This window comes from Vicia villosa, linkage group LG3 (assembly GCF_029867415.1).
Source record: "Vicia villosa cultivar HV-30 ecotype Madison, WI linkage group LG3, Vvil1.0, whole genome shotgun sequence".
NCBI lineage: Eukaryota > Viridiplantae > Streptophyta > Magnoliopsida > Fabales > Fabaceae > Vicia > Vicia villosa.
Genome location: NC_081182.1, coordinates 4,926,141 through 4,949,929, shown reverse-complemented (window position 1 = coordinate 4,949,929; position 23,789 = coordinate 4,926,141). Strand labels below are relative to the sequence as shown.

Genomic DNA, 23,789 nt, shown 5'->3' with positions numbered 1-23,789 from the left:
TTTTAATTAAAAATGAAAATTAATGATGTGGGAAAGAATTTTTCAAACTTGGTTAAACAATGCAGTGCCACGTCATAAATGAGACTGCCATGTCATTAAAAATGTTAAGTGATAAGGGACCTTCAAAAATTCATGTTATTTAAAAATGGGGACCTAATAATTGACTTTTTTAGTTTGGGGACTAAAAAGTTAAAAATGTCAAAATAGGGAGACTAAAAGTGCATTTAAGCCTATTAAAAAAGAACAAAAATATTTTATTTTTGACTTAGGAGTTCTTTTATCAAATATTTAAAAAGAACAAAAAGATTTTCTTTTAGTTATCCATCTTTTAGAAATAAGCTTGCCATTGTAAATTGCTTGTCATGTACTTGTATGTGTGCGAGTGTTTTGTTCTTATGCTTGATTATCATTTATATCTTGTCATTCTTTTTTTAGACCATACTCATTGTTAATCAAGATAAAACGAATGTGCGATAAAATCAACCTTTTTAAGGTAACTTCAAACACTCGATCAACATCGAGTTGCTTTTGCAAATAGCTTCGCACGCAAGCTTTTTACTTAAATAATTTCATAATAAACCTTGGTCAGCACCAAATGCCTTTTTCCAATTTCTTTTTCATAACCGACTCCAAACCCTAATTTGATTGTGATGACCATCTTATTTTTTCTTTCGCGGGTTTTATCGATAGTTTCACTATCCTCAAGTGAGCCTCCAACAACTACAATCGTCTTGGCGAAGCAAACAATGTATTCATGTATGGTTTCTTTACATCCTAACGTGATTTCACTAAGCAAGACCATGGTGGTCAATTGCCTTTTCTTAGAGGTTAAATGGGCGGTGAAAGCCCCACACAATTCGGACCAAGAGTCTGTGCTTCCACCCCAAAAGGATTTGTATTACGTCATGATTGATTCAGTCAAGATTAACGCAAAAAGGTTGCACTTCATGGCTTCGTCATGATAGTAATTCAGCTGGTTGTATATATGCTTGGCATGTTCATCTAGATCTCCACTCTCATTATGGATTTGGAGCTTCCACGTCTTCTCTATCTAATTTGGGATTCTATTATCTAGGATGCAAGAAAACTAGGGGTTTTTCTTTCGCATATGGGCCATATCATATTCCTCACACATTTCCTTCCTCCTTGGGTAGAGAACCTCAAGAGGAGTATGGCTACCCCTTCTTTCTTCGAGACCATGGGCCAGGGGAAGTGTATTACTTGTGTCATCGGCGGCTTGGTAACTTATGGACCTCTCATGGACCCCTTATTAGTTCAGAAATGTGGGTTTTATGCAAAACTTCCTGTCGTTGAGTGTTGTTCTTAGGATTGACGTTGTGTAAACTTTCTTCAATCCGAGTTAGCCTCCCCGCCAAGGCCTAGAAGTTCTACTATTGCACCATGTGGTGGACATTTTTCAATAGGTAAATGGCTCCTTGTAAACCAAGATTAGTCTGTAAGAGTTGAAAATTGAAAAACATTTCTCGCTAAGACATTGTAGGTAGTGGTAGAGGTCATAATGAAGGTTCGCATAGATGAAATCGTGGTTTATATTCGAGGATTGTAGGAGGTTGAAACGCTCCCTGGTTTTTAAGAGGTTGGACAGGGTTTTTGCAGCGGTGAACATATGGAGCGGTCGTCAGGACTTGATCGTCTGTCTCTTGAGGAGGAAGTGGAAGATTTCTGGCAAATTTAGCAGCAACAACGGAGTTAGTAGATTTGAAAGTCGTCATCATTAACATATCCAATAGAGGATTTGAAGGTGAAGAGTTTGAATATGAATTTGAAAGAGGTAATCAGGAAATGGAGATATACGCTTCGATCGAGGGAGATTTGGATTTTTATCAAAAGAGATTAATCTGAATCAAAAGAAGTTAGATCATGGAAAATCATATAAATTAGAAGTCGATTCTCACATATGACGTCACTCATTCTGACATGAGCATTATAATGCAAACGTTGCACGTATGCCTCTCTCTCATCGTACCAGCAACTCAAGTCTACCATTACAACTCGCAACCTCTGATTTCTGATTTATTCTAATTCCCTTGCATCATAAAATCTATTTCATCCCATTTCGTTCAATCATTATTTTTTTTCCAAACAATAAAGTCAATTTTTTATTTTGCTCCACTCCATTCAATTTCGTTATATTATATTCTATTATATCCCCGTCCATTATATTCTTACGATCCAAACATATTAATTTTGTTTAATTTAAGAACTAAACCCCCATAACACAACACCACAATAAATTTGGGGAACAGTAGTGAGCAGAAAAAAAATGAAGGCGTTAGGATGGTGGTTGATTGTGGTTGGGACGCTTCGATTAGCCTCCGTGTGGTTCGGTTTCTTCGACATTTGGGCACTTCGACTCGCCGTCTTCTCTCAAACTTCCAGTATGTACTCCCTAACTTCTCTCTCTTTCCACATTTTACTCCGAATTGTTTCATTCTCTCACTCGCATAGTCATATCAATGAATTGATGAATCCTCGCGCATTTCAATGGTAGATACTGTTTCTAGAGTCTGTTACGGTTGCTTCTTGTTTCAGCATCTAGAGTTATTGTAATGAATGAGCAACACAACTGAATTAATTGTTAAATCCAATGTATTAGAAAATGAGATCTCATACATCCCAATGTATTTGTATCTTGTTAATTATTGTGGAATCTTCAAAGTACTAGAATAAAATTGAAGTAATTGGAAATTTAGAATTTGAATCCTTTTATCTCTTGCTAGTAGAAGCAGCAAAACTTGCATCATATGACATTGATTTTACCCCTGATCATCATTACTTAGACGAGAATACTTATTTTTGACTTTTAAAAATTTAACTATAATAATGCAAGGATACTATATCAAATTCACAATGGTCTTGCCAAGTTTTTTTTGCTGCATTTCAGCTTTCAAGTTAGAATATAATTTCAAACATTATTCTAATCTGCACTGCCGAATTATGGGAACTGATAAGAGTTTGTCATTTGTTGCAGTGACTGAAGTTCATGGACGCACATTTGGAACTTGGACACTATTGACATGCACCCTCTGCTATATCTGTGCATTCAACCTTGATAATAAGCCTATTTACCTTGCTACTTTATTGTCATTTGTCTATGCGTTTGGTCATTTCTTGACCGAGTACCTAATTTATCAAACAATGGCAATTTCAAATCTCACTACCGTAGGCATATTTGCAGGTATGATGAAAATTATTCTTGTGTCCCACCAATTTAACTTATATTACATAGTTTGCCTTAATTTTAAAACCAAATCACTGCCTTTATTTTCTGCCAATGATTCAATATTCTGTGTTATCTGTTTTATCTTGTGTAGTTGTATGCCAAGTTTATTTGTAGGTCAGGCCTTTTGGACTTGTTGACTTGCTGCCTATACTGAAAGAAAACTGATTTTGTTCTAAAATAGATTCTAATTTGATGCTGGGATTCGGGACTTTTACCTCCAAAACATCAATTTTAACATCAATTTTACTGTTATTCTCACTTTTTCGTTCATGTCCATAAACATGAATCATTTTAATATCTAACCTAATCTCATGTCAATAATAGGAACATCAATAATATGGATGCTATTGCAATGGAATGCACACCTGAAAGTTCGCTCGAAGCCTTCTAGTAGAAAGCATTAGCAAGCAAAATGTCATGGGATGAAAGTGCAATGTGATTGGTACTTTATTAGACTTGTCGCATGTTTGGATTCATGGTGAGTTTGACAGAATAGCAGCGAGCTACTATGATTTTGCTAAAACTATAGTGTATCTTTTACAAAACTATGGTGGGCAACACGCACTGTCTATTAGGAAATCAAAGAGTGTTAGGAAATCAAAGAGACGAGTCTCTAATTTCTCATTGTTGTCATTTTACTTCACTTTATGATAGTAGTTTCAATTGTAACAGCTATGTTATTTTTCTTTACAAGACAAACTTGGATCAATTATTTCTGACCGTTAATTATTATTTCAAATCAATCTTAAGGTCAAAAAATCATATTCTGCCATGTGCACTGACAATCTTGAACCTTGGTACAGGGTGGCCTTACAACAACCTTTCCTTACCTGCTAACAATAACCATTTTTGTTGTTATATATTTGAGAGTATTTGAATTCGAATATGAAGGAAATTAACTGTCAAATACTCCAAAGAAAACACTGGAACCAGCCTGGCTACTAGTACGTTTGAAAGCATACTCCTTTCAAAATAAAATATAATAAAAAAGAGTATTTAAAAAGTTGATATATGCAGTCTAATAAAGTTTAAAAAAATTTATTAAGTTTTTAAGAACTTGAGTTTTTTTCCAATGTAATTTCTTAGTTGGCTGCATGTTCTCATTAGCCACTTTCCTTGCATGTATTTGTCGTTTCTATGAAATAGACAGCTTATTCTTTCTGAAAGCAGACTTTTTATCATTGAAATTTTCTTCTATTATTGTGAACTTTATATTGCCAATCTTTTGGAAAAACTTCTTTTTATGCAAATTCCAACATCACTTCAACTGTCACTCATACTGTTGTGCCATTTATAGACAAACAATGGCTTCTAACAGCATCAATGTTGAATCAAATGACATGTTATGTAATGAATCAGAATTCATCCAGCATCATAAGTAAATGAAATCAAGTACTTCATCTACTTACTTCTTTAGCAAACAATACATTAGAAAAGGATGAGGATGAGTTTTATCTTTTCTTATCCGGTCTACATGGAATCGGATTTATCTACTATTTTATCATTTACTTGATGAGTAGGAATAAATGGACCATCGACTATTGTTTCCCACAATCCATGATTTATGTTTTGAAGAAAAAATTTAAATCTAACTTACCAAATATCAAATCTACTATTATTGAAAAGTGGTGGAGTGTTTAGAAAATATATCCACCACTAGAGGGAGTCTAGTTAACATCTTTGCCATTCAAATTTCTTACAATTGACCTTGACTATTTGTGGGGAAAAATGATTGGTTGGGATTCCACATTTAAATTTAGAAAATGTGAAGACAAACATTTAAAAAGTCTTGTAAATCTAAACATGGATTATTCAATATTTATTGAAATTAGTAAGCTACATCATTCACCTACAAATGGAAAATCATTGTGTGGAACATGACAGGATTTTAGCAAATTACATTAAAAGTAGAAAAGGTATGAGGACGGCAACCTACTTGATGTGTGGAAACGTGCGCGAAGATTCGCTACATGTGTTTCGTGATTGTGCTAAGGCCCGACAATTGTGAAATACGATAGTGCCAAACGAAATAGTAAGCATCTTTTTTCTTTTGGATTTCGATGCTTGGATATCTCTTAATGTCAGCGTGAGGAGTAGAAATGGGAGAGACTAGAAGAATATTTGAACCTTCGAGTGCTATTTCCTTTGGATGTGGCGTAATAAAGAGCAGCATGTGGCGGCGTTTATCCGTCCGTTTGATCAAGGAGCTTATGTTTTTCAAAAAATTTAGGAGTATGCGGAAGCTATCAGTATGAATAAAACTGTTATGGAGAGGAATATGGAAACTAAGGTGATTGGTTGGTCGCCTCCGAAGAGAGATTGGGTTAAGTTAAATGTAGATGGAGCTATGAAAGATATTAACATTGCAGGATTTGGATGAGTCATTAGAAACTAACATAGCGTTTGGGTTGAAGGTTTCGCTAGATTTCTTGGAGAGTGTAATTGTTTTATGGCAGAGCTTTGGGGTCTGTACGAGGGAATCAAGTTTATTGTATCTTGGGATACCTTAAGGTGGAAATTTACGTGGACTCTATTTTGGTGGTCCACGCTATTGAGAGAGGGTACTCGAATATGCGGGAAAGTTTGACAATCATCAATTAAATTAGGAGTTTATTGGAAATTCTAAAGGATTATTGTTTATGCCACTCGTACAAGGAGGCGAATAGATGTGCGTATTTGTTAGCTAATAATGACTATAGTATCAGGCCAGATTATATTGTTTTCTCGACGGCTCCAAGTAGTACTGTGAGTGTGTTAGAGGATGACAGACGAGGTCGTTTGTCTGTCAGATTGGTGGGTGTAGTCTTTTCTTTGTTGTTTGAGCTTTGCCTCTTTGTTCCAAAAAAATAAAATATAAAATCATTGTGAAGAGTTTCTATCGTTTCATCCAGAGAAACAATTCAAAAGAAAAAAATAGAGTTTAAGCTTTTTGAGAGAAAGAACACGTTGTTTTAACTACGGTTTACTAAAATTGAAAGATATTATATACAAGGTAAAATTAAGAGTTTTTCTCTTATATCCATAGAGTTTATAATCCTACTTTCTATAGCGAAGATACTCTATGTAATCAAATCTTATTATTTTTTCTTCTTATATTTAGAGATAGTTTTTCAAGAATTTTTTTTTTGATAAGTTTTTACTTTTATATTCTCTTTATTTTCTATTAAATTCTAGTTTAGTGTTAATTTTAAATTCATAAACAAGAGAGCTTAGTAGCCTAATAATTATTAAAAAAAAGTAATTAAGAGAGAGAGGATCTAAGATGGAGTAATATGGATTGGGATTCCCTCCCATGAAATTATAACTAGAGGGAGTCTAGTTAACATCTTTGCCATTAAAATTTCTTACAATTGACCTTGACTATTTGTGGGGGAAAATGATTGGCTAGGATTCCACTACAAGAAAGGATTCCACTACAAGAAAGTGTCACTGTAGAGAATCTTTTCCCATACAATATAATTTTGATGTTGTTTTGTTTACTTAACATTACTCATAACTATGCCCTACTTCGAGATTTTCATATGTAGCTTTTGTATTTTGACTTTTTAAAAAAATTTCTTCCTTTTTTTTAAAGTTAAAATTGAAATGGTGCACAATTTGGCTTTATAAGGGTGACAAAACGGCCCAAACTCGTCGGACATATCCATTTGACTTGCATTTTTAATGAAACAAATCAAATTTTAGTGTTGCATTCTATACTATGTTCGCTCCATATTTTTATGGGTTTTTGGGAACGCGAGCATTGATATGAGTTAAATAACTTAAGTTTTAGGGATGTAAGATCCATCAAGTCCGCCCCATCCAATTTTTTTGTAAATCAGATCCAAAATTTTATGCTAGCACCTTCTACTATGTCACTTTCATCCCACCTTTTATAATCTTTTGTGAGATAGGCCTTAATGGTACGAGCATCTTCATTTTCCACCCCTATTTATAATCATATTAAAAATCATACATGTATCAATTATGTAGTAGTTATACTTTATATTAAAAAAGAGCATCTTCATTTTCCACCCCTATTTATAATCATATTAAAAATCATACATGTATCAATTATGTAGTAGTTATACTTCATATTAAAAAAGTGTGCAGTGTTTGACACCAACACAACTACATTCAATCACTTTTATTTTCAAAGTTCTACATATATAAATATATTAATGTTAATATCGTGTCTGGTGCTTGTGATTGTGGCGATGGTTCACAGTACACGAGTCTCTTTCTTATGTCTTTCCGTTGTTACTTGTGTGTCTTTCTCAACTTGATATTCAAATAAGCTCATCATATCTTCTTCCATCACTTCATTTTGTTCTTCGTCTTCTTCTTCAACCACATCCTCTATTTCCCCAGGTTCTTCCTCTTCTACTCGATCTCGATCGACAATATTATTATGCAAACCATTGTCTTCTTCCATTACAATATCACTTTTTCTCTTTTTCACACCACCCATCAACTCATACGGGTTTCTCATCCAAAACTCAAACCCTTTCCTTCCAAGTACTTTGGTTTCATGTGAGTGTTTGAGTTGGTACAACAACCAAATGGCAGCAGCTATTAAAGTAAATATTTTAAGACCTTGTTTAACCTTGTAGCCATTTGTCCTCATGTTTCTGTTAGGTGATTGCTTCAACATCTTGTACGCATAAATTTCTCTTGCAAAGTGAAGAAAATATTAAATAATTAATTAAGCATTCAACATAACATATATGATACTATATCATTGTATATATTTTTAAAATATGTGTAAGCTTTAGAAAGAAAAAAAGAGATAAAAATAGATACATACAGTGCTATATACTATGTCATGATTTTAAATAATTAAAGCAAAAGAAAAAATATCTTTGATTGGTGAATGATGAATGAATGTTCTGTAACTTCCAAACAATAAGTTTACCAGCATGTCAGAAAAATATCAACATTTCTATCCTTATTTGAGTGAATACAAACTTTTCCAGATTGTACCTAAATGCAGTACTACCTTTTATGTTAAACCAAGATTTAGAAGTATTAATAATAATCTATTTTTGTAAACTAAGTATTTCACTAAGCATGTAACTCTCATATTTAATTTTTGTAGATTAATTAAAAATATTAATCTCATTCTTATATCTTATGCAAAAAGAATATATTAACATAAAATAATCCAAGATGAACGAACATCTACAATGGTTTATTATAACTTGTAAGCCATAGTATTTAACTTTCTAAGCTGAAAATTGAAAAGAAGACACAAACAACTTAAAAATCTTAAATGAGAATGAGAAAATAGAAGTAAACGAGCAAGAAACAAAATGTGCTATAGATTTTAAGTAACTTACAAAGTTGGTAGTAGATAATGTAGAGTGAGAAAATGCAGTGTATAGGTGAGATTCTGTATTGAGTGGAGCAAAGCAAAGGCAAAGCCAAAGATGATAATCTGAGTGAAAGTGAAAGAAGATGGTGAACACTCGTGAACGACATGGATGTCACGGGCCAGCCATGTCTATCCGATCCTTTATATAGATATATTAAATTTTTTTTTTTAATTCTTATATCTCGTTATACGCATGGTTTATTCCTTTTTTTAATTACTTGGTTGGATTATCATATTTGTTATAAACAATTTTTAAAAAATAGGATCTGGGTGAAGTCGACTAGACATTTGACTCAATTCAATTGTCTTTGTTAAAATTTTATATTGGAATCCGAACATATCTTTATAAGTTGCGTTTAATTCACATCCAACAAGTCAATTTTTTAGCTATGATCACATCACAATCTGCGCTCTTGAATCTATTCCCCATCCCCGCTTTGGATTCCCGCTACGGAGGGATTTTTTCCCATTCCCGTCCTCACGGATCCCCGCAAGTCCCCACGGATCTCCAAGGTTTATGCCGAGATCCATAAACATGATTTTTTTTATGTCAAATTAATAGTAAAAACTTCGAAAACTAACCACAGAAATTTAGAAATTTTTCCTTTATGATAAATATATTGTTTTAACAATATTTAATCTATAATATTGAGTGTCATGACCACCAAAATTTTAAACTATATTTTTTTTTAAAAATAATCATTTAGATTTCACCCTTTTACTAACAATACATATATATTTTAAATTTGTGTATAAGATGAATTATATGAAATGACAAATAAATTTACATAATAATTTAAAATTATATATAAATTAAGGACATTATGCTAATTGAGGCGGGGCGGGGACTCCACGGGGCAGGGGATATTTACGCCACCCCCGTCCCCGAAGTGCCTTCGGGAAGACTTTCCTCCCCATACCCGTCTCCGCGGGGAAAAATTCCCCGTCTTTGGGGCCCCAAAGGGGGAATCCCCACAGGGATCCCCGCTAACGGGGGCAAGTTGACATCCCTAATACCAATGCATTTTAAGTCTATAAAAAAGACAAATCTTTGTAATTATAAAGTAAAGAATCAAATCTCATCATGTGAGTTGAACTTAAACTAGAATGTTGAAGAAACTTGAAACTACAACGATCGAATGCGAGTTACAATTGAACGACGAAATTCAATATTGAGTTGGATGATAGGTTGGCGACGATCAATAATATGTTTAAGTCAGAAGAGAAAGGGACGACGTGGAGAAGGGAAAGGGACGGCGTGGTTGATCAGTGCATTTTGATGCACACCCTTCTTCTATTGTACTTAGGCAACTTTGTAGTTTATTTTATTACTTTTACTATTTTAATGTGTTTTTATATTTGAATTTATTTCTATCTTTATTTTATCTTTTTACCTTATTTTCCAGCTTGAATTGTTAATTGATACATTTTCACTATACAAACCATAACTTAGGCCACGTGAATTAGATTGACGTTTTCTTATATGCGTTGGAAAGATAAGAGAAAAAGCTACAAATTTCGTGTTAAAGTCAAAACCTGGTTTCGAGTACAAGAGGGTTGAATAATTCAGTTTAGTTCCAGACTTAATAAATACTTAGTTTTTAGGCCGGTTTTGTTTAGTTTTTGGGTCGGATGCTTTTAGGCCCGATTTCCCTTGTAACATAAAAACCAAAATCGAAGTTACTGTTTATCATTATGAATTCTCACGAAAAAAATATAGCTTGTATGATTTTTACATAGAGAACTAATCCTTGAGGCCAATTCTGCTGCTTACGAGTTCCATCGCTTCGAGGTTATTTAATTTCAATTTAACTTTAATTTCTATTCAATTCTTTCTATGAATTCGTTTGCTACTCATATGATAAAATTGATTTAATTCGATTGTATGTATGTTCCTAATTTTAATCGCGTGTTAACCTAGCTTCTTCGTTATTTGCCTAATCTTTAAACTGTCATACATAATGCGATAAACAGGAACATAAGTCATATAATATTGATAACGCTTGTCTAATTGATTTCATGATCGAATAAGATCGAAGCAGCTTAGGGGATTGGAGATACAATAGCCACTGATAACCTGAAACCCGAATTAGTAGAATTAACCGTTTTAGCTTATTCATAATTAAACTATTTTTACTCACATCTTAATCGAGACCTAAACCTTAAAACCCCCATCGTTTCAAGTTGATAAAATTCAATCCAAGAGTCCTTGCGATACGACGCAGGTGTCACTTCCATTTTACTACAGTTTTAATTGCTCGTTTTTTACCTGTGTGCGAGTTAACGACGGTGAGCGAGTTACAACTGAACGACGAAAGCCAATATTGAGTTGGATGAAAGGTCGACAATGATCAGTAATATGTTTAAGTCAAAAGGGAAAGGGACGACGTGGTTATGTTTGAATGAGATAACATGATTTTAAAATGTGGTTGAAAGAAAAAAATCCCACAACATGATAGAAATTCGCCTGGCTATGTAGAAGAAACAAGAGTTTCTTTTGTGTGAAGGGGGTGAATTTAGTTTTAACGCTAAAATCAAAAATTTCAAAATTATTTTTTTAAAAAGTACAATTGGCAGCGTTTCTTTAGACTGGACAACTTCACAAAATTGACCCTGGTTCTTTAGTGCAAATGGTTTAGCACAGCTCAAACCAGTTTTTCTGAATCAAAATAATAGCCAAAATGACAATAACTCTAATTAGAATGATCAAGAGGTTAACATGCCTCTATCATATAACTCATGGGGAATTACCTTCTAAATTATAATATTGTAATTAGTCATATTAATACAAATACCAATATTTCAAATTCGCATATCTACAATATAAGAAAGTTAACTGATCTGGAAAATACAATTCTGCCCCTTTGCTTCCCCAAGCTGCCACATGGACACCTTACTTGATCTCCTTTTCTAAAGCACCGTGTCTGAGTTCAAAACAATCCAAAGAAAGCCTTTTCAAAATTTTTGCATGTGATAATAATCATTTTATATTGCTATCTTTCTTGGTAAACACAAATATTGCCTCTGCCATACTCAAAGTCATTTCATTAGGTTTTCTTTCTTGCTTTTCATTAGGTTTTCTTTCTCTCTTTCTATCTACCTCCAGGTTTTTCCTCTTTCTCCAACTCACGGGCGATTTCAAATCTTTCCCAGCTACCATCTTTATCCATCTGCAACCTCTCCATCTTCTATCTTCAACCTCTGCATGGCTCGTCCTATGGAAAAAATTAAGGACATCAACGACACCAAAGAGTTGTGGAAAGTGGCGGTGAGAGTTTCCCATAAATGGAAGGTAGTCTCCAACAACAAGGAGCACTTTGAGATGATATTTGAAGACAAAGAGGTAAGTGATGTTTCTGTTTGTGCGTGTGAATGTTCGCATGGTTTTTTAACTTCTGTCAGTGTGTATCATTGTTCATATGTTGTCGTCTTTGTTGTTTTATGATTCTTCGATCTTTACCTTTTGAAGGTTCTATTTTTACTGTTGATGTTGTTTGATGTGTTTACAGAATCTGTTAGCTATGTAAATGATGATAAGATTGTGATTTTGTAGGCTGCTGAACCGAAATATTACGACTGTTGTACCAAATGATGTAGGGACTGAACTGAGTCATATAGCTGCTGTACCGAATGATGCAGGGAAGAAACCAAGTCGTACACCTGATATACTGAATACTGCAAGTGTTGAATCAGGTAATAATGCTCATAATTGTTGAAATTATGCGATTCTGCGGAACGTTAGAATGCATTTCAGTTTAGATCTATTAGTCATGTATTTATAATATATTTGGCTATGCAAGTGATGATAAGGTTGTGATTTTGTAAATGATGATAAGGTTGTGAATTTGTAGGTGTTGGCTGAATTGAGTTAAGTAACATTTCAAAATGATGAGGTTGTGATTTTGTAAATGATGAGAAGGTTGTGAACAATGGTCTTTCTCTCTTTTTTCCTCATATTTTGAAGGATTTGTATTTTGAAGATGATGATTTTGTTGATGATGATTTTGTTCAACCATAGCTTAAATTCAATGGAACTCTGTCTCTAACCATCTTCTTTGGCTTTCAGGAGATTCATCCAAGCTGCTGAATCTTCTTACAAGGTACTTAACATGGACTATACTTAATATTGGATATTCGAATTTCGAATCCAGATTCCCTGTGCACTGCATTAATGAGATCAGCACCATTGGATCAAGACAGCTCACATTTCGCCTTTAATAAATCGTAATCCAAATACATTTTAGAAATCTGAATTGTCTGATCTTTGATCAAACCGCCACAAATTCTTAACTGTGGCAATTGTTTGATTATCTGAATCTTCTGAAAGTGCTTCTACCTGTCAACTCCGAAATCGAATTAACAAAGTCAAGTTGATTGTACTTTTTTTGCTGTTATCAGGTTGCTTATCCAGAACTAGAATTCATGGAAAATTATTTAGCAGAGCTTGCACTTATTAAATACAGCTTCCTGCAGTTTTGACCTTCCAAGATAACTGCTTCTACAATTTTTCTTGCTAGATTGACCCTCGGCCAGTCAGAACATCCATGGGTCTGAACTTTATTTTTAACACTTAACTTTCATTTTTTACAATTAGGCGATTAGTTTCAACTTAAAGTTAATCTAATTAGATTCACATGCTCATCGATTTGCATAATTTTGTGTTCATACCGAGTTGATTTATGCCTTTATTATCCATGCAATATGTTAACATGTTTGTTAACAATAATAATGATTCTACTCTATAGCTGGAAATGAAATCCCTTGACGATGCAGCGAGATTGTTGCTTGGAAATTTGCAGGTTTGAATATATACTTCTGGTTCTCCTTTATACCTGCAATTGTATGTACAATAATCTGTTTTCAATTTTTTCAACAACTCAAAATGAGTTACTTCATTGAAAATTATTTCGGTTTAACATGTGTTTTCGCTACGCGAAAAAGCTTGTGATGGTAATAGGTACAAAACTTCGACATGTTGTATCCACTTTAGCACTTGAAGTCTGGCAGCACCAGGGTCCATCTGCCAGTACACAAGTAAATCCGCGCGACGGCCTTTTTTGGTTCAATAAACCAGATATACTGCTATGGTTGATACAATTTCTGATATTTCAGGTAAAATATGTAATGTATTTTGTAATATTTTGCAATCACTCCAGTCTTGATAGGTGTTTTATTTTGGTTCTTTGTTCTTATTATCTTGATTGTAAAATGATGTCGTTTATTCCGTTACGATTGTGATGTTTATGTGTTTTTTTGTAGGAGTGAAGCTATCGTATGGCACGATTGGGTTTAGGGAAGATGCATCGATTTTGTCATCGACGGTTGTGATTTTTTTTGCCAAATTAACCTTTGTATGATGTTATGAAATCAGAATAGTCGGTCGGATGTATGGCTGTATTGAATTGTTGCTAGGTGACTGGTTTATGGTTTTGATCTACAGGTTGGTTTAAATGCATGATGTTAACTGGCCTTGGACAATTAGGGGTTCCATTTGTTAAATGCTGCAAGCTTCAATATTTTTAGCAACCTAAAGTGGAATGTATGGATCTGAATTGGTAGAACCGACATATAATGAACATGATTTTGCAGGTTGTTATATGTACAACAAGCTATTTTGGTGGCTCTGGTTTGATGGCCCCCTGACATTTTAAGATGAGCGTTTGGTGAGGAGCTGGCGCGAGCTGATTATGCTATTCTGAACTGCATGACCCAAATGTAGGTTCTGAAGTGATTTCCTCTTGGATTGAACATCATCTATAGGTATAACTCTGTCTTTCTTCTGGCTTTGAGGTACGGATCCGCCTTGGTGTGTGAAACTGTTTTTGTATTAGCTTGCTGCTTAGATTGATATGTGTTTACATGTTAAAATATTCACATGTTCTTTTAACTTGTCATTGGGTTGATTGTGGAGGTGGCTCATGCAAGATGACATCGACGTTCAACTATAGTTGCGAATGCGAAGCAACCTATAAAACTCTCTTCAATGTCACGGTACCCTCTTATTAAATTGAAGTCTTTTGGTGATATTTTGCATGAATTTGGGCAGGGTCTGTCCGATAAAGTAGTAAATGCATTTAGGATGATGGCAGCTGAGGGTCTTACTCCCAGTCTTTTAGCTCTCAATTTCTTAATCAATGCTTTTGGTGAAGATAGAAGAGATGTTGAAGCATTTGATGTACTGCAATACATGCAAGACAGTGTATGTTTTTTACTATTCTCCCCCGTTCTTTTTTGGGCCAAAGACCTTAAGTTATATGTTATTTATTTGTTTGTGTACTACAGGGTGTCGAACCTGATGTAATTACTTATACTACGCTCATGAAATATTTAATTCGTATTGAAAATTTCAACAAGGTATGTAATATACCATAATTGCAATCAATATGTGTTGCCTTCCAATGGTGACTATTACATAACCCTCAACAATCATTCACGAAAATCAAATGACACTAATGGATATCGATATTATTGCAACTGCTGCAAAAAAATAAATCCACTGAATATTTTTCTGGCTTTTCACCTTCCAAACATGGCTACAGTAGTAAAACACACTGCAAGAACAATGCTGATTTTGTGTATCATCATTACTATGACCTGTAGTGTGAGTTTAGCAGAAAGAGTTTTGAAAGATAAAAAACAGGAAATCATGTTGAGAAACAAACAAAAGGGTTTCTAAGAGCAGTGGTTGATTTCTTATGGGACAGTGGAAAAGGTTCTTATGAACCTGTTTGGCCAGTGAGTGTTTGTTTTGTGTTTTGGTTAATTATTTCTTTTATAATGTAGGATATGAAATTTGATTGGAAAATCATAGTTGGTGGTGGAGGAATTTTTGTTCCTATGTTTGCTTTGATCATTGGTTTTGATTCCAAGTCTTCTATAGTGATTTCCAAGTATAAGTACCTTTTTTAATCGGTAAAAATCGAACTCGGTATTCAGAGTTTACAACACTCACATTCACGCGCGCGCCAAGTATTTGTCAAAATTAGCTTTGTTTTATAACTTTGATTTGTGAATGCAGGTATGATTATGGGTGCGGCATTGTCAACTATTTACTACAATATGAGGCTTAGACAACCCGCGCTAGATATGCCGCTTATAGATTATGATTTGGCTTTGCTTTTTCAACCTATGTTGATGCTTGGAATAAGTATTGGATGTAATGTCATGTTTGCTGATTTGATGGTCACGGTTTTGCTTATCATCATATTCATAGGTAGTCTTAATGTTGGAGATTCCATTTCGTAGATAGTTATAAGTGTTCGATGAGTCTGAGATGATTGAGTTAAGAAAAAATTTAATTTGAAGATGAAAATGATTAATTGGTGTAGGTACATCAACAAAAGCATTATTGAAAGGAATTATTGGGGCTGAATATTGATTCTCTCATTGCTTCTATTAAAGCCGAGAGGGGCAATCGTAAACCTGTTTCAACTTCTATGTCTCTTAAACCAGGTAAATGATTTATCATAAGCTGCTCGATTTGATATGAAATTGAATATTTATTTACTCAGAAAGGCAAAGGTGGTGAAGAAAAGCAGTGGATCCATACCCCGTGCAAGCATGAATATAGGGAGTGCCTCTAAAGTATCAGAAGAGAATCAGATAATAGATTAAGGGCTTCCTGATGTGGTTGTTTCAGGTAATTGTTCTATAAAGGAAAAATAGTTTGATACTCAGTATCTCCTTTGAAATGAACACACTCTAGACTTGTGTTAATTGTATTATAATTTTTTTTAAGCTCTTCAATTTTTCTATTGGCAACAACTTCCATATAATATTTAGCTTTGTTGTGAAAAGAAATCATTGGCCATATTTAGAATTTGGATTCTTATCTTTTCACGTTTAAGATGGGAAATATAGTTATACATATTTTAAAGCAAGATGCTATGTTCGAGAATGATCGTTTTCGTCGATGTGGTCAAGATCAAGCTTTTTGAAGCAAGATCTTAAAGAATTTGTTTGAAATTACCATTTTTCTTTTTTGGTAGGATCATATGTGTCGTGCTAACTATATGAGTTTTACGATCTTCACAAACCGACTGATCATAATTTATTTATTGTCCATCAATTCATATGTAAAATGATTTTGATTTGAATTTCTTAATTAAAAATAAATATATTAATTAAATATAATTATTTCAACTGATTTATGCATTAAAATATTTTAATTATAGTATTAAATTAATAATCAATGAATAATTAATGATTCAAAGATTTTTTCTCAACTTATAAAATACTAAACAAAACAAAAAATTCAAATTAACTTTATAATTTTTAAAAATTTGAGGTTTCGGTTGGTATCAAGTTGTATGGCATGGAACAAATGGATCATAGGAAGTTTGAAGATTATGACATATTTCTCATTGCATCAATATTATATGTTAATCATATAATTTGTTTCTTATTTATATAACTTAAACTTTTAACTAGACAAGTTCATCAATGATCGATATATATTTAGCTCTATTGAGTAATGATGGAAAAATGAGGTTACATATCAAAATATTGAATATTAACGAAAACATGAAGTTACTGATCAAAATATTGAATATTAACGAAAATATGAACTTACTGATCAAAGTATTGTATATTAACGGGAACATGAAGTTAATTGATCAAACTATTGAATATTAACGGGAACATAAAGTTATTAACTAAAATATTAAATATTAACGGGAAGCGAATATTGAAAATAAATGTGATTAATTTTTCATAAATAGTTTTCAAAAATTTACTTTTAAAAAGAAAATAATATATAAGAAAATTCATGCTTTCAAAATTAAAATGATTTTTATGCAAAAACAAGTTTATTTTTTACAAACCTTTTCTTTAATAAAAATATTTAATAATTATAATTTATAATTTAATTTATCATTATCTTGACTTAATATTTTGTTAATTTCATATTTTTATTATTAGTTTTACTGTTAATTTAATTTTTTTTATTGAATGGAGTATGCCTATATCACATTTGTACACCTTTAATTTACCTTCCCAATACAACTTTCTTTACTCATACTCAACCTTTCTAATCAAAATATTTTAATACTTAAAACAATTTACTTTACCTTCTACGATTAAAGATTGTTTTTAAATTTTCTATCTTTCATTATCATAATAGTAATTTAATGAGTTTAGTAATAAGTGATTTTAAGATCAATAGTTTTGGTGACAAAATAAACTTAGCTAACATTCTTATTTAAGTAAATGATTTTATAACAGATCATTTTTAATAAATATTTTTTTATAATTTTAAATTTTAAAAAGAAAATAATATATAAGAAAATATATGTTTCTAAAATAAAACTAATAATATTTTTTAAGTTACTTTTTGTGAGATATTGGATCGAACTCTAGTATTGTCGAAGGGTAGCTGCTTGGTTCGACAGTTCGACAGAGTTAAGCATGAAGTCGAAGGATTGTTCACATGCTGGTGTCGAAGTGTGCATGCTGTAGTCGAAGATGGGTCTAGCATGCAGATGTCGAAGATGCTAGAGTTGTTAGCATGTTAAATTAGGTTTTAGTGTTTAAACCCTAATTTGTTAAGTTAGCTTGTGTATTAAGTTGGCTTGTGTAATGGGCCTTGCTGAAAAAGCCCATTAGTTAGTATGTTAGGTTTTATTATAAATAGCATACTAGTCTCTCATCATTGCTAAGCTGCAAATCCTAATTTAGGGTGAGAGAGGTTATTTGTTATTCTTGTAAACTTGTAATCTTGTTTTAAGAGAAAGTAAAAGAATAACAGTTATAACCAATTCTTGTGTTCTTATTCTCTTCCCTAATTCCCTATTATACTTTGTTATTGGTATCGTTTTTCACAACAAATTGGTGCGGTGAGCGTGGAGAAGATGCCTTCAACAAAGTATGAGATTGAAAAGTTCACCGGAGTGAATGATTTCGGTCTGTGGCGCTTGAAGATGAAAGCTCTACTGGTTCAGCAGGGTTGTTTGGAAGCGTTGAAGGGAGAGGCAGCCATGAATGCAGAATTGACGGCAGCGGAGAAGACGAATATGATCGAGAAAGCACACAACGCAATTTTGTTGAGTCTTGGTGATAAGGTTCTCCGACAGGTATCAAAGGAGACGACGGCATCAGGGTTATGGGTGAAACTTGAAAGTTTGTATATGACCAAATCGCTGGTAAATCGACTCTACCTGAAGCAAGCTTTGTATTCATTCAAGATGATTGAAGACAAAGTATTGGCTGAGCAGTTGGATATGTTCAACAAGCTGATTCTTGATCTTGAAAATATTGATGTAAAGATCGATGATGAAGATCAAGCGCTGTTACTATTGTGTTCTTTGCCTCGATCACATGCTCACTTCAAAGAAACTCTCTTGTATGGAAGGGAGTCCCTGACGTTTGAAGAAGTTCAATCAGCCTTGTACTCTAAGGACTTGAATGAACGAAAGGAGCATAAACCTTCGACTGTTGGCGAAGGTTTGGCCGTTAAAGGAAAACTCTTACGAAAGGATGGTAAGTTCGACAAGAAGAAAGGCAAAAGCCAGTCGAAGACTTACAGTGGCGAAGCATCTGGCATTCGATGCTACCATTGTAAGAAGGAGGGTCACACAAGAAAGGTGTGCCCTGAACGCTTGAAATATCATGGAGGTAAGGATAATGGCAACGCTGCCATTGTTCAAGATGATTTCGAATCATCTGATGTTCTTGTGGTTTCAAGCAGTGACTCTAAGAAGGAGTGGATTATGGATTCAGGTTGCACTTGGCACATGACTCCAAACAAAGACTTGTTCGAGGAATTATGTGATCAAGATGGTGGATCAGTATTGCTGGGAAACAACAAGGCTTGCAAGATTGCAGGTGTTGGATCTGTGAGATTCAAGCTCCATGATGAGTCAATAAGGTTGTTGACTGAAGTCAGGTATGTTCCTGATTTGAAGAGAAATCTGCTTTCTCTTGGTGAATTCGACAAGAAAGGATATGTTTTCCAAGGAGAGAAAAGTATCCTAAGAGTCATGAAGGGTTCGAAGGAAGTCTTGAGAGGCGTGAAGAAACAAGGCTTGTATACCCTTGAGGCTGAAGTTATAAGTGGTTCAACAAATGTTGCATCCACGAAATCTTTGTCGAAAACAGAAATCTGGCACATGAGATTGGGCCATGTCAGTGAAAGGGGTCTGGTCGAATTAGGGAAACAAAATCTGCTTGGTGGAGACAAAATCGAAATGCTGAAGTTTTGTGAACCCTGTGTACTTGGAAAATCTTGCAGAGTGAAGTTCAACAAAGGCAAACAAAGAACACATGGATCCCTTGATTACATCCATGCTGATCTTTGGGGGCCTGCAAGGTGTCCATCACATTCAGGAGCAAGGTATTTTCTATCCATAGTAGATGATTATTCCAGAAAATTATGGGTATTCATCCAGAAGACTAAGGATGAAACTTTTGAGAATTTCAAAAGTTGGAAGACTCTGGTTGAAAATCAGACTGGCAGAAAGGTCAAGAGGTTGAGAACCGACAATGGCCTTGAATTTTGCAATGAGGCATTCGACAGTTTTTGTGCTGCCTCTGGTATTGCAAGGCATAGAACTACTGCAGGTACTCCACAGCAAAATGGTTTGGCTGAAAGGTTTAATCGAACTATTTTGGAGAGAGTCAGATGCATGTTGACTAGTGCCGGTTTAAAGAAGGTGTTCTGGGCTGAGGCTGTTTCGACAGCAACATATCTGATAAACAGATGTCCTTCGACAGCGTTAGATATGAAGACACCTGAAGAAGTTTGGTCGGGACATCCACCAGATCTCGACAAACTGAGAGTATTTGGCTGCATAGCCTATGCTCACATTAGGCAAGACAAGGTCGAACCTAGAGCTCTGAAATGCATGTTCATGGGATACCCTGAAGGAGTCAAAGCTTATAGGCTATGGTTCCTAGAGCCAGGTCACAGGAGGTGTATCACCAGTCGAGATGTAGTTTTCAATGAAGCTGAAATGGCTTTTAAGAAAACTGATGATGATGATCGAAGTGCAGAAGAGCTGGAACAGGTAGAGATTCCTGTTGAGGTGGAGCATGTTGATGCTCAATTGCATATCCCAGATGAAGTCGAAGAAGAAGCAGAAGATGCTGAAGTTGAGGAAACTGACGATGACTACCTATTGTCGAGAGATAGGTCGAGAAGAGTCATCAAGCCACCTCAAAGACTTGGATATGCAGATCTTATAGCTTATGCCTTAATCTCTGCAAGTGAGGTTCTAGACGAAGAACCTAGAGACTATAAGGAAGTTATGAGGAGTCGAAATAAGACTGAATGGCTGAAGGCCATGGATGATGAGATGAAATCTCTTCATGATAATCATACTTGGGAACTGATCAAGAAACCTGTCAGGGCAAGGTTAGTCAGCTGTAAATGGATTTTCAAAGTTAAGGAAGGAATTGAAGGAGTGACGTCGAAAAGATACAAGGCAAGGTTAGTTGCAAGGGGTTTCACTCAGAAAGAAGGTGTCGACTTCAATGATGTGTTTTCTCCTGTTGTGAAGCATAGGTCCATTCGAATGTTGCTTGCCATGGTGGCACAGTTCGATCTTGAACTGGAACAGATGGATGTGAAGACTGCGTTCTTGTATGGTGATCTAGATGAAACGATCCTGATGAGGCAACCTGAAGGGTATGTCGAAACGGGGAAGGAAGATTATGTGTGCAAGTTAAAGAAATCTTTGTATGGGCTGAAACAATCTCCTCGACAGTGGAATAAGAGATTCGACAAGTTCATGGCACGCATAAGTTTCATTAGAAGTCAGTTCGACCACTGCGTTTACTTCAGATTTCGACCTGGTAATTCATTTGTTATTTTGTTGCTTTATGTGGATGATATTCTCATAGCAAGCAACAATGTTGAAGATGTGATGAGGGTGAAGGCTGAACTCAATAAGGAGTTCGATATGAAGGATCTGGGAGCTGCTTCCAGGATTCTTGGAATTGACATTCGAAGAGATAGAAAGAAGTCGAAGTTATGTCTATCTCAAGAGGCATATCTACGGAAGATTCTTGAAAAGTTTGGTATGTCGAATTCGAAGCCAGTTGTGACTCCAACAAACCCTCAATTCAAGCTGAGTATTGATCAGTGTCCCAGTACTGATGTCGAAAGAGCCTATATGAATAGCATCCCATATGCTAATATAGTTGGTTCTTTGATGTATGCTATGGTATGTACTAGACCCGACATAGCATACGCAGTAAGTCTTGTAAGCAGGTACATGGCGAATCCTGGAAAGGCTCACTGGCAAGCATTGAAGTGGATTTTAAGGTACATAAATGGGTCTCTGAATAGAGTCCTAATTTATGGTGGAGCCTTGGGTGAAGATAGTAAAGCAGTAATAGAAGGATATGTCGACTCTGATTATGCAGGTTGTATGGATTCCAGAAAATCTATTTCTGGATATGTTTTCAATATGTTTGGCACTGCAATTAGTTGGAAAGCAACACTTCAGAAGGTTGTTGCTCTATCAACCACTGAAGCGGAGTATATTGCCCTAACTGAAGCTGTGAAAGAAGCATTGTGGCTTGAAGGTTTTGCAAAGGAGCTGAAACTTCAAGGTCGAGGTATCACTGTTAAATGTGATAGTCAAAGTGCAATACACCTGTCGAAGAATTCAGCCTATCATGAGCGAACTAAGCACATTGATGTGAGGCTGCATTTCGTCAGAGGAGTAATCGAGCGTGGAGAAGTCCAAGTGCTGAAGGTTTCGACTGAAGACAATGATGCTGATATGATCACCAAGACATTGCCGAGTTGCAAGTTTTTCCACTGTATGCAGTTGATAAAGCTGCATGAAGAAAGCTAGTTTGTTCCTTGACGTTGTAGAGTTAGGTCCAAGGTGGAGATTTGTGAGATATTGGATCGAACTCTAGTATTGTCGAAGGGTAGCTGCTTGGTTCGACAGTTCGACAGAGTTAAGCATGAAGTCGAAGGATTGTTCACATGCTGGTGTCGAAGTGTGCATGCTGTAGTCGAAGATGGGTCTAGCATGCAGATGTCGAAGATGCTAGAGTTGTTAGCATGTTAAATTAGGTTTTAGTGTTTAAACCCTAATTTGTTAAGTTAGCTTGTGTATTAAGTTGGCTTGTGTAATGGGCCTTGCTGAAAAAGCCCATTAGTTAGTATGTTAGGTTTTATTATAAATAGCATACTAGTCTCTCATCATTGCTAAGCTGCAAATCCTAATTTAGGGTGAGAGAGGTTATTTGTTATTCTTGTAAACTTGTAATCTTGTTTTAAGAGAAAGTAAAAGAATAACAGTTATAACCAATTCTTGTGTTCTTATTCTCTTCCCTAATTCCCTATTATACTTTGTTATTGGTATCGTTTTTCACAACACTTTTAATGTATAAAATCTGATACAAAAATAAGATTATGTCTACTAAACCTTTTGTACACGGGAATATGGAGTTATTGATCAAAATATTGATTATTAACGAGACATGAAGTTACTGATCAAAATATTGATTATTAACGGGACATGAAGTTACTGATCAAAATATTTTTAAGGTAAACGAGGACATGAATTTATTGATCAAACTAATATTTGTACATGAGAACATGAAGTTATTGATCAAAATATTGATTATTAACGGGACATAAAGTTACTAATCAAAATATTTTTTTGTTAATTATACATTCAATTATTATTTTTTCACAGTTAACCAAATATTTTTCTATTAAAAAATATACATATAAAACAAATGCGCGTCCCGTACCAGAACCCGTGCGACCGCACGGGTTTGTTACTAGTTCTAAGGATAAATACAACTGTAACCTGATACACTTTGCCACCAAGGTTCCCCCCCCCCCCCCCCCACATCAGTTGCATATACGATTCTTGCCATGATGAATATTATTTCTAACCCATAAACAACAAGAAATTTTGAGGTTTGAATGAACCTTCCATGAACTAGCAACACTACTTCCTCAGTTGCTTTTTAATTGTTGATTTTTAATTGTCACTTTTAAAAGAAAAATTTGTTTCTTTATAAGTGTCATTTCAAATTTCAAAGTGGTAATGATTATTGTTTTGTCAAAATTACCCTTAGTCATTTATTATAAAGAGAGATAAATTCAAATAAAGTATTCAAAATTTAAGGGTATTTGTTTACCTTTGATTTTGTTAAAGAACCGCTAGTCCTCCGAAATCGATACTTCAGTTGCTTGCAGGATCAACTAGATTGATCCTAAGACAC

General features: G+C 34.5%; 2 protein-coding genes and 1 pseudogene across 2 annotated transcripts; 2 read left to right on the top strand and 1 right to left on the bottom strand.

The window, feature by feature from the left end:
• The first annotated feature begins 2,201 nt into the window (after positions 1-2,201).
• LOC131654797 (ergosterol biosynthetic protein 28-like) lies at positions 2,202-4,206 on the top strand. The gene is made up of 3 exons (XM_058924729.1): positions 2,202-2,399; positions 2,993-3,199; positions 3,569-4,206. The coding sequence occupies exons 1-3, from the start codon at positions 2,285-2,287 to the stop codon at positions 3,646-3,648; spliced, it is 402 nt and encodes a 133-aa protein (XP_058780712.1). The 5' UTR covers positions 2,202-2,284; the 3' UTR covers positions 3,649-4,206.
• Positions 4,207-7,171: 2,965 nt separating this feature from the next.
• LOC131654796 (uncharacterized) lies at positions 7,172-8,698 on the bottom strand. Its single transcript, XM_058924728.1, has 2 exons — positions 8,563-8,698; positions 7,172-7,896 (listed from the first exon to the last, which is right to left on the bottom strand). The coding sequence occupies exon 2, from the start codon at positions 7,875-7,877 to the stop codon at positions 7,446-7,448; it is 432 nt and encodes a 143-aa protein (XP_058780711.1). The 5' UTR covers positions 7,878-7,896; positions 8,563-8,698; the 3' UTR covers positions 7,172-7,445.
• Positions 8,699-14,893: 6,195 nt separating this feature from the next.
• On the top strand, positions 14,894-16,355 carry LOC131654795 (sulfite exporter TauE/SafE family protein 3-like; annotated as a pseudogene).
• Positions 16,356-23,789: the final 7,434 nt, after the last annotated feature.